This window comes from Spermophilus citellus (genome assembly GCF_964194105.1).
Source record: "Spermophilus citellus genome assembly, chromosome: 9".
Classification (NCBI taxonomy): Eukaryota; Metazoa; Chordata; class Mammalia; order Rodentia; family Sciuridae; genus Spermophilus; species Spermophilus citellus.
Window position 1 is genome coordinate 17,572,867 of NC_138191.1, and position 18,883 is coordinate 17,591,749.

Sequence of the window (18,883 nt, forward strand, 5' to 3'; positions counted from 1 at the left end):
CAATGAAAAATCTATTATCTGTCAGGATGATTGATATATTGAATGTATGTGGCTAGTTACTATAATGTCATGTAATTTTGTGAGCAATTTTATGAGTTCTTCAATTGCTGGGCTCAAACCAAGTTTGAAATAGATTAGCTGTTAAGTAGTGGAAGTATAAAGTTGAAGCTGGGGAATGCTTTAATTGAAAAATGATGCATATTGATATTCTGAAATAGTGTTAGTGACTTGGAAAGGTACTGTGGAGAGGTATACAAGGATGGAAGAAAGCTCTTCTTTTGGATACATTTTTCTCCATAGTCCTCAAACTCAGGCTGTTCTCGAGGTCAGGAGTAATACCCTTAAATGAGGCACATAACCCATTTTCTGTTGCCTAAAATTTTTCAAAAGATTAGTTTCTGCAGCACCAAGATTAGGAATTCTATTATATTTTTGTTCTGAGTACTCAAGTGGATACACTTCTGCAGCTCCAGCAATCCAGAGTCCTGGTCCAAGGGTCAACGAATAGGCGGAACTTCAAAGAAAAGAGTATTTTTATGCCACATATACCTTTTTTACATAGGGAATCTGGAAATATGGCATTAAAATAACAAGTGAAGATAATGGTTGATAGCATACTCCCCACCCCATTCCGCCTCTTGAGTATAGTCATATTATCTTGAAACCTGAACAGACTCCAGAAGAGTAAAGACAATGAAAGATACAGCTTTGGGTAACAAAACACAGACAAGTGAACATACACACATCTTTTTGCTTTAAAAATGAATATATAAGTCAAAACACAGAGAAAAGATACAGACCAAAGGTTAGATGGTCTTATACAAATTAGGCTTGGGATCAGGGCCAGTAACTATGACCCACAGGCCAAATCCAGCCCTCCATCTGTTTCTATAAGTAATGCTTTATTAGAACACAGCTACCACCATTCATTTACATATTATCTATAGCTGCTTTCACACTTCAACTGCAGCATTAAGTAATAAAAGAGACTATATGGATTACATAGCCTCGAGTATTTATTATGTGGCCCTTTACAGAAAAGCTTCTTAACTACATATGAATCAAAAAAGAACATCTCCATCATGATCTGAGTGAGCTGAAGTAGCAGAAAATCATCTTCATCACAATTCTTGAAACAGATAAGTGGATGAAAATATTTCCATATCATCTGTGGTTACTTAAAGATTCTGCTGATAATCTGTGAGGCCAAAACAAGTTACAACTGTATGTGTAACTGACAGTATTAAAAATCTTTATAACTGTATTTATGGATATGTATACATATTTACGTAAAGACTGCCTAAGAAGGTAGCCAATTTCAGAGTAAAGGAACCTAAAGAAAAGTAAGAACTCCAAATATTATTACTAGGAACCATTACTTGGAACTTAAGAAATATCTTAGTATATTTTTCTTTATATTTAAGAACATGGGTACTACCACTAGTAGGAAGCATACCAGAGCAAAGACAATTTACACCTACAAGTTTTACCCATGAATGAAGTGACAAAACCTTTGAATATAAAATAACCAGCACTTCTATAAAATATTGATTTTAATTATGTAATTATAGTGATATAGCAAAATAAGAATGTTTTTATTTATTTCTAAAGTAAATATTTTAGTCAAAATTACATCAGAAATCAAATATTTCTTTGATATTTTCCAAGACTTTAGTTATTAGCTACAATTATAGTTGTTAGTATTATATAGTAACACATTGTTTAAAATATATTATAAACCTTTCTTTTCCTCTTTAATTTAAATGAAATATAAAATTAAGGATTTTGTAACATGATTCATATTGGAAAACACTTAAAATGGTATTAACTACTCTCATACAGAAAATGCCACTAGAATCACACAAAATGTTATAATGCTTGAAAGTGCCAGACACAATGCTGGCACATATTCAGTACTCTGTCCCAAGTTCCCACTCATTCTCTCATTTACTCATGCATTCATTCAAATAAACTCAGGCTTAAGGATAAACTGCATTATAATGAGAATGGCAAGCGCAATCTTTTATGAACAAATTTTGAGTTTTGATAAAATACTTTGGCAATGGAGAATGGAGAAGGTGAGAGGTTGATAAGATTTCACATAGTGACACATCTGCTCAAAGACAGGAATGAGTTGGCGTTAGACATAACATGTGCAACCCACCAGAAAGTAACAACCCCCTGACTGGGGACTTATTTTTCTGCACTGAGACTCTTTTTGGTTAGGGCCCATTCCCTTGGTTTTAACAACTTCAACTGGTTGAACAGAAAACAATAAAACAAAACAAAACAAAAAATCTGGTTTGAACCAAAAAGTGTGATTCTAAGATAAAGAGAGATAAATGTAGAAGGTGTTCAATATCTCTGTTTCTTTTCTTTTTTTATGTACCAACCCATCTAGCTGTTCTGCACAACTGTGCCACAGGCACAAAGTGAGGGGTCAGCTCTTTGAGCAGGCACCTGAAAAGGAACATTTCTGGGCTCTTTGCAGGAGGTCTTATAAATGTAATGAGTTCTGAACCTGAGTAATAAAATCTACAAAATGCAAAGGGCAATAAGGACAGAAGACAGTAAAGAATACTCTTGGAAACTAAGCAAAATATGGGGTAAAGATTGATCTCAGTGGAAGTTATTTACAAAATCTTTAACAAAAACAAAACATGACACTGGCAAGTCATTTGTATCTGACTTTAATTGCCTTTGGTATTCAGAGAAGAAAAAGCACTGTTGTAAGCTCTAGACTTATCATCACAAAGAAGGTAGGGAGTGGTGAAGAAGACCCTTCCATGGTCCCTCTCAAATTCTTTGTACCGGAACTGGCTCTGCTTATACACTTCCTTGCCTTCTCTTAAACTCCAGTCATCCAAGTAATATAGAGCACGTGGGTTAGGGGTTCTGTCTTCTCTGGTGAGGAGTACCTAGGGAGTCAGCATGGTCCCTTTACTCTGCACTCTTCTAGAAAGAAGGGGGAGGGGCAGGGGAGATTGCTGCTATCTGCACAACTCAAGATTTTTACTTTTTTTCAATGACTCATAAGTGGGCTTGTGCTAATTTTAGGAGGAAGGCTAATTTTTTCTTTTAAAATTACATCATCTACCCTTTGCAAGAACTTTAAATGTTCAAATAGTAAAAGATAATAAATTTAACCCTTTTAGAAACTTAATACAAGTGGCTCTACATCCTTATTTTCTATGTACACTAAACAATTTTGGAATGGCTATCCATTTATGAATCATTGGCTGAACTATGAGGATTGTCTGATGATTGTGGTATAAAATGATCACCCTTAGAAAATGTTTAATTAATTTATTAAATCTTTTCCCAATTTAAATATACTACATGCTAATTAGAGGGTTAAAAAGTCAAGCTACTGAATAAGGAATAAGCTTTCAGAATTCCAAGGTGGGCTTCCTGTATAAACTTGTTTCATAAAATATTCAAATTCAGAGTAAATACTAATAATATTGTTTCCAACTTTTATTAATGTCAGTGGAAAATATATTAAATCAAGAGGAAAAAAGTGTCTTGCACTGTCACAGAAATTCAAGGGACAGAAAATTTATAAGTATTAGTATTTACCTTATACTATATAATTCTTGATAAAATTTGTTTCTTCTGCCAATATATAAAGAAATAGTTTTTTTTAAAAAAAATCAATGCAAAATCTACTAAAAGAAAGACCTTTAGATATATCCCAATTTCAGTGTAATATGACTAATTACACTCTTTTCACCAAAAATTATTTTGAAGTTATTCTGATTAACTCTTTGGAGTCTATAAATATTCTTGGAAAAATTTAAAAAAAAACAAAAATATTTGTGAACAGCTCACTCATTTGATGAAATAATAAATAAAGGGTCCCCTGTCCCCATTTCTGATAGAATGCTTGAGGAGTTTCTCTGTGTTTTGTTTTTGCTTTTCTAAATTGTAAAAGTAACTTAGCTTATCATAGCAAATTCAGAGCTGCATGATATTAGAGTGAATTTTGTCAAGCCATGTAAAGTTGTAAGCTGACTGACTCTGAGATTAAAGTGAATAAAATTTAGTTGGTAGATGTGTTGGTTTAGAAGAATAATTTCTTACCAACAAAACCAAAAATTTCTCTAAGAACAGGTGTCAAGGCAACACACTGGCACTTCCATCTCTTTTTGTCATGCTACCAACACTAGACTGAACTACATGCACAAAATCCCAAACCCAGGCTCATAAGTAGTGGTTATGATAAATAGCAATTTCAGTGATACCAGATAGAGAAAAAGACTTGAAGAGTATTCTTTGTGAGATCATGCCCCAGGAAAAATTAAATTTAACCAAGAAATTTCAATGAAAAACATTGGGATTGAAATGGTTGCCAGTCTGTTCATCCAATGGGGAACTTCAAAATTCAGACAGGGATAGGTACTTCTGTTTTTTTGAGTCTTCTTGCTACTGATGCAGTTACACTGTTCTTTTGTTTTTGTTTATCTTAGTTTATTCCATTATTAAAATGGAGAAAAAGGGATAATCAATGTGTAAATATCTGATTTGAAAGCTGCTCCACTGTGAGAGGAAACAAATTATATAATTGGTTCCAAAAGCCATCTCGAATTCCTGCAAGGTGCTCTATGTCCTTGGCTTGCTCTTGCAATATAGCAGTAATGGGCATTGCTTCTTGTGTGACCATCTCATTAAGAATCAAAGCACATCAGGTCTCTGTCCTACATGTACCAGAACATGTTTTGGTCAGGTATAAAATGGAATAATTTCAAAGTTGATATATCTACAAGTTGAAAAGTCTTGTGGGGAAGTTTCACCCTGTCACGTTGACTTAGAGGTCCAGATTTTCAAAAGCCGCCTCTCCAGACTAGTTTCTGTAGTGGTCCATGTAAACAAAACACAGGTAAGACTGTTCCTTCTGGAGCTGCTTTCATCGAACAGCAGGATTACCTGAAAGTGTGATGTTGGCTAAATGTAACACAGGCAGAGGGTGAGCTTCTGTGTTAAACACCCAGTGGTCTAAAGGTAAAAGGTCATCACCGGAAAAGAGCAGATACAAATATCTGAAAATAAAAAGGGGAGAAATGAGCTTCAATTAGAATTCAGCAAGAAGACCAAGTGAACTCAGTCACAACAGCAGAAAGAACCAATAACTTATTTTGAGAATCTTTGATGAAAAACACATCATAGAAATAAACCTCAGTCACACAGATGATCTAAAACACAAAAAGAATGTGCTTCAAATTAGAGCATAAGAAAATCCAGTAAGATGTACAACTAGATCTGCTGAAATAATGGGTTTTAAGGAAAATTCCACATATCTGTCTGCAGCACGTAAAACAAATTCATAATTTTTCAAAGACATTCTTTTAAAAATCACACATAATACCAATCATGTTTTGACAACTTACAGAGCTCATGGAGATAGAAATTAGTTCACACTTAGTAATGAACACTGAGAGAAATAATTATAGTGTTTGGATACAGAAAGGACTTATACTACTCCTAATATGTTAATGTTGTAGTTTTCACAGTTCTTGGTACTGCAAGCTGTTAAATTTCATACACATTTTGGATTTGCAGGAGGTTTAATAATTGCCCTTAATGGATGAGAGCACTATGCACATGAACACAAGGGTCTTGACTTCTCCATGGAACTGCAAGCCACAGTAGTCACTTAAAAATTAAAAATGTTTCAACAAAAACAATGATCCTTATCTATAATAACAGAAAAATTCCTCTATGAATCCTAATTTGGGGGGGTAGATCATGTCATCAAAGTGAACATAAAAAACTACAGTGTCAGGCTGGGGGTGTGGTTCAGTGGCAGAGCACTTATTTAACATATATAAGGCCTCGGTTGAATCCCAGCACCTGATAAAAATCAAACCATACCAAACCAAACCAAAACCAAAACCAAAACCAAAAACACAATAAAGTCAGAAAATCTGAATTCTAACTCTTGATCTTAGCAGTAACTAGCTAGGCCTTACAAAGTTTCAGTAAAGAATTTCTTTATTTTTAAAATAGGCATATCAGTATCTTCTTGGATTATGGTTACAGTTCTGGATAAGAGTAACAACACAACACTGAGGTAAACAAGAACAGCGCATAAACTTTATAACTGGTAAAGCTGGAATGAAGAGTTAACTGTGCTTCCTATCTCCCTCTTCAACCCTGGATCACTAGACCTGCTTGAGAGATTTGCTGACCAGGTTGGAGGTAGAGAAGTTGGAACTAAGAGATTTGGTTGGACACAGCAAAAGACTCTACATGTTCTGCTTACTCTACAGAGACCAGAGGGCCAAGCTTTTAGTGTTCTTGGTGTGGCACCCATTCCTTTTGATCAGATTGGTGCTAAAAAATGTCAGGTGCTTTTTTTAAATGTTTTTTTTTATTGGTGCATTATAATTATGCATAACAATGGGATGGGTTATGACATATTCATATATGCACATAATTTGATCACTCTTCTTCCCATGTCCTCCCTCCCTTTCTATACCCTTCATCTACTCTTGGGTCTCCTTTCCACTTTTGAGACAACTTTTTTATTCTTTTTTTTTCTTCTTTCCTTTCTCTCTAGTTTCCACATGAAAGAGAAAACATTTGACTCTTGACTTTCTGAGACTGGCATGATGAAGTTTTCCAGTTCCATTCATTTACCAGCAAATGACAATTTCATTCTTCTTTAGGGCTGAGTTTGCATTGTGCACACATACCACATTTGTTTTACCCATTCATCTGTTGATAGACATGTAGGCTGGTTCTACATCTTGGCTATTTTGTACTGCGCTTCTATACATATTGACATTTATTTATCACTACAGTATGCTGATTTGGAATGGGATAGCTGGGTTGCATGGCATCTCTTAATCTTATTGTAAAATCCAACAAGCAATGCTCTTAAAACCCAATTTTCAATTGGATTGCTTGTTATATTACAGGTGAAATTTGAGATTTTCCATGTATTCTTAATGTAAGTCTTTTATCAGATATAAGATTTGCAAAGATTTCCTCAGTGTGTGGCTTGTGTTTTTGTTCTCTTAGCAATGTCTTTCAAAGAGTAGACAATTTTAATTTTGAATCTAATCACTATTTTTTTTTATGGAGTTCCTCCTATGTTTTCTTCCAAGTTGTACATATTTAGGCTTTAAATTTAGGACTGTGACCCACTGTGAGTTGATTTTTATATATAAATACAGAAATCCAGTTGTTCCTGCACCTTTTGTAGCCAAGTCTATCCTTTTTCATTGCATTACCTTTGTGCTTTGGTCAAACATCAGATGACCATAGGTATGGTATTCCTGACCCCACAATCGTGAACTCAATATTCTGTTCCCCTGATGTGTCACACTATTTTGATTATCACAGCTGAATAATAAGTCTTGAAATTAGGTAGCATTAGGCTTTTAACTTTGTTCTTTTTATAATTTGTTTTGGTTATCCTAGGTCCTCTGCATTTCCATAAGAAGTTTAAAAACAGCTTGTCAATTTCTATAAAAAAAAAGACTGTTGGAATTTTGAATAGAATTGTGGAGTCTAAAATTAATTTGAGGAGAATTAACAACATCAACTCTTCAGAACCATGAATATTCTTTTAGGTCTTCTTTATATCTCTCAGCAATAATTTCCAGTATGTACGTCTCACACATGTTTTATTAAGATTTACTCCTAGGGTAATGAAGTGCACCTCATTCCACCATCTTTCCTACCCCCATGTCCAAAATATCCCATTATTTTTATGCTATTATAAATGATATTCCTTCTTAGTTTCAATTTCTGATTGTTCATTGTTGGTATACACAATTCATTTGAATACACTGATCTCCTATCTGCAACCTTGCTAAATTCACTTAATCTAGTAATTTTTGGGATAAATTTCATAGGATTGTCTGCATGGATTACCATATTCCCAATGAAAAAAAAGATAGTTTCACTTTTTCCTTTCTAGTCTGGATGTCTTTCTTTTTCATATTGGTCTACACTGCACTGGCTACAACCTCCTATACAATACTAGGCAGAAGTGAAGAGATATCCTTGTATTCTTTCTGACTCTTCATGATCAGTTTGCTGAAGTCATCATTATATGACTTCTAGAATTTTGTTAAAATGGACATTAAATTCATCAACATTTTCTTCAATCCAACTATAATCATTTGTTAAAAACAAATTATTAACTAGGGATGCCTATAATCCAGAAGATTAGGGAGGTTGAGGCAGGATGGTAAATTTGAGGCCAGCCTTGGGTACTTAATGAGACCTTCAGCAACTTAGCAATAACCTATCTCAAAAATAAAAAGTTAAAAACAATCGGGGATGTTATAGCAGTGTTATAGCAGTCCTGGGTTCAATTCTCAGTACCACCAAAAAAGAAAAAAAAAATGCTTTCCTTCCTTTGGGTCTCTAAGTTTCATTTTCACCCTATTTGTTTACCAGGAATATAATCTGTTATATTAAATTACTGCACACCTTGTAATAAGTTATACTTGAAGGTACAACCACAAGTGTGATTTGGTAGTCATTATTTTAGGAATGATAGAAAAAGCAGAACAGAAGAGAGAGAATTTTAGAGAAGGAAAAAAGTAGAATTGAAGGGGCTAGGAGAGGAGGCTGGAGTTATAGTGTGGGCATTTTGCATTTTATCTTATGATTCCCTTTTCAGCATGTCATTGCTTCCCTGGTGTTTTTTCACTGTGGTAACAACACATAAAATTTACTATCTTAACCATTTTTAAGTGCACACTTCAACAGTATATAATCCATACTTTTCTGAGACATACCTCTAAAACTTTTAAATCTAAAAAACTGTAATTCTAAACCCTTTAATATCTTTCCTTTTTGCCTTTCCAAAGTCACTAGTAACTGTTTCTATCACTTTTGACTACTTTAGATACCTTATATAAGTAGAATCATATAGTATTTATCCTTTTGTGACTAATATTTCATTTGGCATAATGTCCTCAAAGTTCATCCATGTTAATTCCCTGGTCTTGATTCTAAAATCCTATTTCGCGTTACTTTCAGTGAATGTACTTTGGTGCACTCTAGTTTTCTTAGTATGTTTTTAAAGATACTTTCTCCAGCTGGATCTTTCTTTTCACAAAGTGACTTTCCATTTTACTTTGCCTAATAATATCTTATGTATCATTTAAAATCATTTCAGTCTTTTTTCATAACCACTCTAGCTTTTTAGTTATGACATTCTGCATTAAAAAGCACCAGATGAAAACCATTTAGAATTTTCTTTATTAGCCAACTATTTGATAATCACTTTGTTAACAATAGAAAATTAGATGAAATTTAGTTATTTTAAGGGAAAACATAATTACAAAGAAAAAATTAAGTACAAGATATTTAAATATAGTCAAATGGTCAAGAAACAAACCATTTTTCCCCTGATTTCTTTCAAAAACATGTGAGTAAACAAACAAAATATATATGCACAAAAAACAGACTACTACTTATCAACAGAAAAAATGAATTACTAATAAATGTAACATGGATTACTCTGAAAATATTATCCCCAAATGATTCAAACTACATGAAATTTTATGAGATAACTTACACTGTATATGGAAATCTTCCATACGTAGTCACATCTCACTTGTGTTTTGAGAAATGCACTTAGATGATTTTTTTGTTGTGTGAACATTAAGAGTGTACTGAACATAAACTAAGATATCCCCAATGCAGCCACGTGATATAATCTTAAGGAACCACTGTTGGACACGTGTTCAAATGTTGACAAAAACGTGATCATACAGCACACAACTAACTTAACTAAGGTGGCAGTTCTCCAGGCTTATGTGTATGTCAAAATACAAAGAAGTATACACTTAAAATACTTCAATAAATCTGATTTTAAAACCTTTAAAAAAAAGACTAATGGACAAAAATGGAAAAGCAAAATAACCTTGTTGTGTTACAATTTAGGTTGTAGCTCCCTCTACTGTAGCGAAAGAAACTGGCAAGGATATTTCAAAGCATTTTTGAAACTGAAAAAATGCTTATAATGAAATGACAGACATAAAACCCACTGGGTTTGTACGTGTGTGCCCACCCCAGTGCCAAATATTTGGATTGTACTATGTCAGGTCCTAAGAGGTATTAAACCTACAGTGATAGAGAGGAAATATGAGTAGTTCTGTTCCTCCAGCATATCTATTCAAAGAGACCAGACTACGTGAAATAGCAGTTACACAACAATTTGCCTACCTTTCTGGTGTGCTAGCTTCTGTATCCATAGAGTTAATCTCTTGATCCCTAATTGCATCCATAAATGTTTTACAACAGAGCCACAGATGCTAATGGTTCTCAAGGAGTGATTCTCCCAGATTAGAAGCAATAGCAGAACTTAGGAACTTGTTAGAAATGCTACTTCTCAAGCCCCATCCTAGACTCATTAATAAGAAACTCTGTCAATGGAGCCCAGCAGTCCATGGTTTAAGAATCTTTCCAGGTGATTCTGACATATACTCAAATTTGAGAACAACTTTTCAAGTCACCAATTTTGTGTAACTTCTAACAACTATTAATTTGTACCATTTCTGTTTTTTCTTCATGTAGACATCTGAACCTTCAGCTGTACAGCCCTGACTCCTCCAGTTTTCACACCTTGCCCTTTCTTCTTGCTTTGTCAATTCCTTAGTCCATTATTACCACCGATGGGCACTAAATGAATTCTGAAACCCTAAGACTCAATCAGGAAATTACATAGTTCTATTATTTTCTTATTCCCACTCTTCCTTTTGCAAGATCTTATAAAACTGCCATTTATTCAGATGTCTCTCTTGGAATCAAATGACTCAATCCTTTATTTGACAAATTATTTAATATTGAAACATGTATTATATGTGTAGCCCCACTGTGGATGACATATGATAGAGTAACCAATCTTTACAAAATCTTGTAAATCGTACTCTAGTTGTGGAATGTTTAAGAAAATTATATGGCATGTTAGAAGATAGGTGCAATGAAGCAAAGTGGGGAAAAAGATAGGGACTAAAGGAGAAATTTAAATTTTACATAGGATGATAAAGAATGCCTTAAAAATACAATTGAAAATTACAAAACTACACCATTAAAAACTACTACTTAAGAGTAGCCAGAATGGAGATGCAAATAGCCTTTTTTCCCTTGCATAACAGAGCTGATTTGACAAATCCAACACTTATTTACTGAGTGCCATGTGCTAGGTGCTGAGAAGATCAGAGGAGTTAAAATGAAAACACTGTTGTTTTAAAGCACACAATGTGCTAGTAGAGACAAAACAGGGAAACCTATATCAGGTGATGATAGTGCTATGAAGAGAAATAAAGCAGGGCAAAGGGAGAAAATGATGGCAAGTACAGATAACATACATAGGGTGTATTTTTACAGGCAGACTCTCAAAACATATAGCAATTATATGTTAGGAAGAGTGTGCATGAGACTTAGATGTAAGTTCCTTGATGTCAGGATGTTCCTGATATACTCAGGACACATCCCCAGCACATGATATACAAGCTGGCACTTATTAGGCAGGCACTAAACAATAAGCATGTGTTGGGTGAACTGCTCCATATATTACACTGTATCTTTTCTATATTTTGGTGATCATTAATTTAGTAGATAAAGAAACAGATCTACTTAAAGACCAAAGAGATAGAATAAAGGATCCACTTCTAAGGATGGTTTAAAGGGTGAGCAAATGCTAAAATTTTATCACATTAATCCTAAGAATAACATTTTACCTATAGAAAAAAAGACCTGAGTAATTTATTCTGTCATTTGAATCTTAAGTGAGTTTAAGTCACTTGAGATTTTAAAAACTTTAATACTGACTTTAAAAAAATTCTGACTTTTTTTTTTAAGCTAACTATTCAAACCTTACCTCATATTATCAGGTACCACACCTAAGTATTTTGAGTACTTCTCAGTGTACCCTCTTGATTCTAGCCATTTTAAATTAATTTTCTAAACACCATTTTCTCCCCATGAACTTCCAGAGCTTTCTATGTGTAACAAGTTTTGTGAATAGTTACCACTCTTGGTTAATTCTGTTTAATTAAAGTTACCATAATTCAAATGCATATGCCTTCTGAAACAGACATTTATTTCTAGAAATCTAATCAGTATTTATATTCACACAGGAAGCAGCATAGACAGAGACAGGCATTCGCTGCAATATCGTTTATAACAGCAAACATCTAGAACCAACTTATATATTTAATAATAGGGTACTAATTATAAGTATAAATTATGATACATTCCTCAGTGGATTTATATGTGATAATGTGGAAATTTTCTCTAGGTATAAATTAAGATGAAAAATACAAGTATTAGAACAATAGGTGTATATAATCCTATCTATGGCAAAAAAATGAAAGGTCATTAAGAGGACATATGAACACATACTTTTATGTTTGCATATACCCAGAAAACTTCCAAAGAATACATCAAGAACTGGTTTAATAATTATCTTTAGGAAATGAGATTTCTTAAAACATTACCAGAGGGGACAGATGTTTATACAATTTACCTTAAAATGATAAGTTCTGAAGATGTGATTGAAAAGGGAAAAATGGCATTAAATCTTAATTATTCAATATAAGAGCAAAAAATATTAACATCAATGAAATGAAGAATACCTTTCTACATTTATCTTTCTTAATTGGGAGAATATACCTATAGGATAAGTGGTAGGAGTTGATCCACAGGAGCAAAATTAATGTGCACTCAATATTTCAATAGGTTCTTTTCCAACAATTTCACTCCCATACTAAACAACACACTCTCAACTCTATTTTTCCAACACCAGAACACAGGTGTTTTTCAAATTTTAAGTCTTCTGACAGTAAAACATTGTATCTGATTATTAGGTTTCCTCCATCCCTTCCATTCTCTCCCTGTTCTAAGTAATCCACTGTTTATCCAGTGTTTGTCTTTTGTTTTATTTTGTTTTTGATGCCAGGAATTGAACCCAGAGGCATTTAGCCACTGAACCACATCCCAACCCCTTTTAAAGTTTTACTTTGCTTAAAGCCTCACTGAGTTGCTGAGACTGGCTTTGAACTTGTGATCCTCCTGCCTGAGCCTCTGGAGCTGCTAGAATTACAGGTGTGTGCCACCACATCCAGCTCTTTACTTTATTTAATGTTCTTGTTGTAGAAGTTTTCTACTTTTATGCAATTAAAATTTTATCTTTTCTTCTATGGTTTCTTGATTTTTGTATCATGTCATATTAATCCCCAGCACTGGGGGAGAGGGGAATCCATTTTTTTTTCATGATTTTCTTTCCTTTTTTATATTTAAAGCTTTGTTCTATATAAAATGAGTTTGATGTTTATCAGGGATCCAGCTTTATTATTTTTTTATAAGTGGACAATAAACTTTTTGAACTTGTGATCCTCTTGCCTCCGACGCTGGAGCTGCTGGGATTACAGGCATGCACCACTGTGCCTAGCTTCTTTCAAAGTTTTATTTAAAAGGAATTGATTAATGCTAGTAAGTGATACACATCCACATAAATAAAACTATTGAGAATCCAAATAGAATATACTCAGTAGACAATCACAGACTGCTGCTTACAGAAGTATTCCCAGGAATCTTGGTTCCTTGGCATCTTTTAGCTTAAAGGGTTTTTTAATAACTGCTATTTCAATAAGACCAGTGAACTAACAATTCCTGGAGTAATGAAAACCATTGCCAAAGAACATATTTCTTTTTATTGCAACTGGAGAAATTTGGTAGAGTGATAGCATTTACCTATTTTTAGAAAACAATCAAGATTCAATAAATATCTTCAAGCATTTTCATGTTAATAGAGACTATTCAAAGGTCTTCCTTTCTTGTATGATTCTTCCCCTTACATAAAAATCAGGCTGTTGTATATTTATTATACTAACAATGCACCTAAAATATTCACTAATTATCTAAATCTACTCTCAAAATATTTAGATATAAATATTTTATAAATTTAATATTCAAGAAATCTCTCAAGTCTTTAGCAAAGTAAGGCTTAAGGTTTCCACCTTCTCCTATGGTGGTTTACAGAGTTTTCTATCTGGGATTTTGAGTATACGTCAAAAATTATCTCCCCCCTGCCTCCATTATTCCTTTTATGTGTATCTTTATGAAAAACCTCTTTGGGAAATGGTTGACTATGGCTTTATATCATTTGGTACCATCAAAACTTCATGATTATTCCTAAAATTTAATTAGCTATAGCAGAGAGATCGGGTGTGGTCCCAGGATCAGCACCATCAGTATCATCAGGAGCTTGTCAGAAACGTAAATTCTTAGACTCCACCCCAGATTTACTAAAATTCTATGGGTATGAGCCCATTTATTTATCTGTTTTAAGAAGCCTTCCAAGTGATTGTAATGCACTCTAAAGAACTAAGAACAACAACAAAAAAATAAAGGTAGTAATTACGTATTTGATAAAATATCTGCCTTATGGTCTAAGTCATTCTTCTTGAGATGTAGGTGAAAGTTAATGGACCCAATTACATAAAAAGATATTCATAATAAAATTTAGTGTAACATATCACACAGTCCTAATGCATCATCTAGCAATCATACAACTAATATACAATAAAAATTTTTAATGAATGGATAAAGAAAATGTGGTTCACAATGGAATACTCTTCAGCCATAAAAAACAATGAGATCCTGTTATTTGTAACACAGACAGAAGCAAAGATCATTATGTTAAAGGAAATAAGCCGGGCACAGAAAGACAAGGATCATGTAATTTCATTCATATGTAAAATCTAAAAAAGTTAATCACATAGATGTTGAGAATAGAATGGTGGTTACCAGAGGCTATGAGAGACTAGGGGTAAGAGAGAGGGACAGAACTTGATCAAAGAGTACTAAATTACAGCTGGACAGAAGAAAGAAGTTCTGGTGTATATATAGTACAATAGCATCATTATAGATAACAATAATGTATTGTATATTTCAAAAAGAAGAAAGGATTTTGAAAATTGTCACCACAAAGAACTGACAAATATCTGAAAACACAGATATGTTTAACCTCATTTAAACATTACATGATATATATATCAAAACACTGTAATTACCTTACCGTTTAATATGTAAGATTTCTGTGTTTTGATGTACTGGTTAGAAGATAAATTTACTTTTTAAAAGAGTTTTAAAAGTATTTACTTACTTTAATGTTTCAGCAAGAAAGAAGCTCTGCTGTACATCATCATGTGTAGGAGTAGAGGAATATACATCCTTGACTCCAGAAAATCCACCACTGACCCGGCAGTACTTTTCAATAGCCTGTAAATGAAATCAACAAAAGAAACAATTCCACATAATTTCAAATTTTGAAGGCTAAGAATCAAAATCAAAAGTTCCTAAAAATCTGTATAAAAATTTGACAATATCAATTATTCTTTAATTAATTAATAATATATTCAGCCTAAAAATAATACATTATCAAATGGAAATTTCTCATTCTTGGAAAATTAGAGGTCAGCGTGAACTCAAATTATGAATTTAAATTTTATCACTTCCAAGAACAAACAATAGTCCATAATATCTATTTCTTAGGAGCTTTCTATAGTAATACTAATAAGATATTTACTAGTATATATTCACTACAAATAAATTCTTACCAGACATTGTATGATTTAGATACAAACTAGCAGAAAGCTCATCTATATACCTTCTATATAATACTTAAAATTTAAGGGCTAACATGAAGTACTTACTATGTGCTGAAGGCACCAACATTTAAATTTCACAACAACCCTGAGTTTGATAGCTTCTCTTTTCAGATGGAAAAACTAAGCAGAGTAATTTGCTCTATAATATTAACTAATGTACTTTATTGCTTGGCTGGAAATTAAGATTCTAAATTTTTATCTCCTTTTGCATCCATGAACATGCCTAAATAAAACTGAATTCTGAATTCAATCCAATCAAATGCTATCTGTTCACAATTCTACTTCTAATTCAAAGCAATCAAATATCTTGCTTATGCAGGTATATCACGTACAGAATTAAACTGTGAAAAGTTGGAATTATTTATGGTTCTTTTCCTTCTTTGTTCTACCTAACTCTCTTGTTATTTAATCATGGCTACCATGGCTTATTCCTAGTCTTGCAATTTTTCTTTCTCTTCTGGTCTTCTTTTCTAATAAAAAGTTAATTAACACTGAAAAGAGTATAGTCAACTTGTTCCATTTTATTGTTCCATTTTGATTACAGCTGGGTTTTTTTTCTTATACCTATCAATATTTTAAACATTTCAAATATAAGAGTTTTTAATTACTGAATCCCACAATGATCATATCTTCAGGACTATATGAACTACCACAGCTATTTAGGAATACTGAGGAACATGAGGGAGGTGTGACTAATCCTTAAACCATTTAGAGTCATTTCCTGAGAGAGTTTCCATGTATAATTTATTCCAGTTTAGAAGACTGAATATGTAAACAAAACAGCTAAGGCTTCAGAAGACAGACTCATCACTATTGTCCAATTACACCTTCTCTTTACTTTCTTCACCTTCAATAGGAGGGGCCAATTATGATGCACAAAGAAATTCTTTTTAAGTTGTGAAGCTTCCTCTTTGCCTCTATTTTTCCAGTTCTCATCATGGCACACTTTCCAAACTTTAATTTGTAGCATAATTGTTTTGTTCTTGTTCTTGACAGATTACACTTTGAATCTGTATGTGTCTATATAGTCTAAAAAAGTAAAATCCTAACTCCTATAATTCAAATTTGGACAGCTGTAGGCTAAAGTTGAATCCTGTCAAACCTCTTCTAACAGGTAAATGTGGGGCCATACTTTAAGATAGCACACAGGAAAAAAGGACTTTAGGAAAAGAATAATTTATCATATAGCATTTCCTAATGATAAGATGTGTATCCACCATCACTTTTTACCCAACTCCCCATTCCACATGATTTGAGAAACATCTCCCTCATTTTTCTAAATAAGAATCATTAAATATTAGGAAACATTCAAGTCAAATAGACTCATTACAGAACTACTTTACCTACCTATGCAAGCACTAGTAAGCCACCACTAACAAAATAAGTGTATGTGCATGGGAGTGTATATATGTGTGTGAGTGCCTATTCCCTAACCACTGTGACAACAGTTTGGCTGTCCTCTCAGCTTTGGCAGGACCTGCTGGCAGAGCTGTACTATCTACCTAATCTTAGACTCATGGGGCCAGGGGAAAGCAGCATCAATAAGTGCTGTGCCTGTTTTTGCTCTGTGAAACTACCTTCCTTCTAACAAGCTCCTGTCCAAAGGATTACCCAAACCTGAATGACAAAAGACCCTTAAGTGTTTTACCTTAGTTTAAGATATCACCCTATTCCTAGATTCATCAATGTGTGAATTATAATCAGATCCCTTTGCTTTGTTATTCCCCAATGAAAAAAAGCTTTAAGTAGTCCCTAACCCTTTGAAAACTTTTAGTAGTTCTATAACAGATCCATCCTTCCTTCCTTCCCTTTCCTTCCCTTTCCTCCCTCCCTCCCTCCCTCCCTCCATTCTGGGGATTGAACCCAGGGCCTTGTGCATGCCAGGCAAGCACTCTACCAACTGAGCTATATCCCCAGCCCCCAGATTCTTAAAATAAAAAATAGTGAGGGAAAAAAAGAAGATCTGAAGGGCTTTTTAGATTACCAAACAACTTTTTATCATTACTTTGCATATGAAAACATAAGAAAGTGATTAACAAAACTTAGTGAGGGTATGTGTATGTATGTTTTTGTGTCCTATTCCTGAACAACTAAATGAAGTACCCTTGATTTGACACATAAGGGCTCCAACTTTGCCACTGTGGAATGTTTTCTGTACATAAATCAGTGTACATTCTGCCCTAAAATACACCTTGCACATTCTTGGTTAGGCAATTTACTAGCATTCCTTATCTTGCCTGGGACGTTCATTAGTCATTTTATCAGATTACAAGTTTAAGTTAATTTGTCTGAATATAAATATTCACAACTAATACTATTCATCATAACTAGTGAATCTCAGAAAATAAAACATCCCCACTCCAGGAATAAGCTATATTTTTATAAAAGTCTAATTTTTTTCTTCCCCAGGTACTGATAGCCATGAGGTTTCCTGAAAGTCTAGTATTTTAAGAGTAAATCATTTGCTTCTTTAACTTATAATTAAAATTTCCTAATTTTAAATATACATAGTTTATTTTTCAACCTAGAAAATTTTTAAAAATTTACTGATCCTTCATGGTGATCTATTAGGTATCTTTCATATCTCAAGATAAAGTGAACGGGGTCATCTACCCAAGTTATACACTTGATTAATTTTATGACTTTTTCCCCCCTCCGGTGGTTAAGCATTAAGAGGACATGTAAAAATTACATTACTTATGTAACAGTTATATTGGAAAATTGCCTTTTAAATAATTCCTCATATTATTCAATAAGGATAATAAGTAAATACTGGCAGGAAACTACTCTCACTAGAAAATAAAACAGGATTTCAAGGTTTTATCTACTGCTCAAGAAATTTAAATGAACTAATAGTTTCTTCATTAGAAAAATAAAAATCACACTATAGTTTCTCAAACTGAGGTTAACACAGATAAGAATACATGGCACTATAAGAGGGCTTGGTTTCATATTCTTACAGATAAAATAAAATGTTGGCTTATTTACCAGTGCTGCTTCCCAGCCCCACTGCCTGTATCTTGGATCATGAGTAAATCGCCATAGGTACCAATAGGTTTCAATTACTTCTGGACGGAGGATATAATACTTTTCAGCCTGTCGGACAGCCACAGCCTCCACTGCACCATCAAACTTGAATGATTCAGGACCTAGCTTTAATGCTGTAACATGACAAAAATAAATAAAGTAAATGAACCAAATAAACCACTGTGTTCTTTGCAAGAGCTTTTTTTCCTCCCACC

The 18,883-nt window shown here is 33.5% G+C and overlaps 1 protein-coding gene across 1 annotated transcript in view; it reads right to left on the reverse strand.

Annotated features, from left to right (window-relative positions):
- Window positions 1–3,071: 3,071 nt before the first annotated feature.
- Window positions 3,072–18,883, reverse strand: part of MAN1A2 (mannosidase alpha class 1A member 2) — a 144,280-nt gene continuing 128,468 nt past the window's right edge. Inside the window, exons 11-13 of the mRNA XM_081306320.1 lie at window positions 18,630–18,802; window positions 15,137–15,252; window positions 3,072–5,039 (exon numbers count right to left, since the gene is read on the reverse strand). Coding sequence (XP_081162446.1) covers window positions 4,907–5,039; window positions 15,137–15,252; window positions 18,630–18,802 — 422 coding nt within the window. The 3' untranslated portion in view covers window positions 3,072–4,906. The remainder of the gene's footprint in view (window positions 5,040–15,136; window positions 15,253–18,629; window positions 18,803–18,883) is intronic.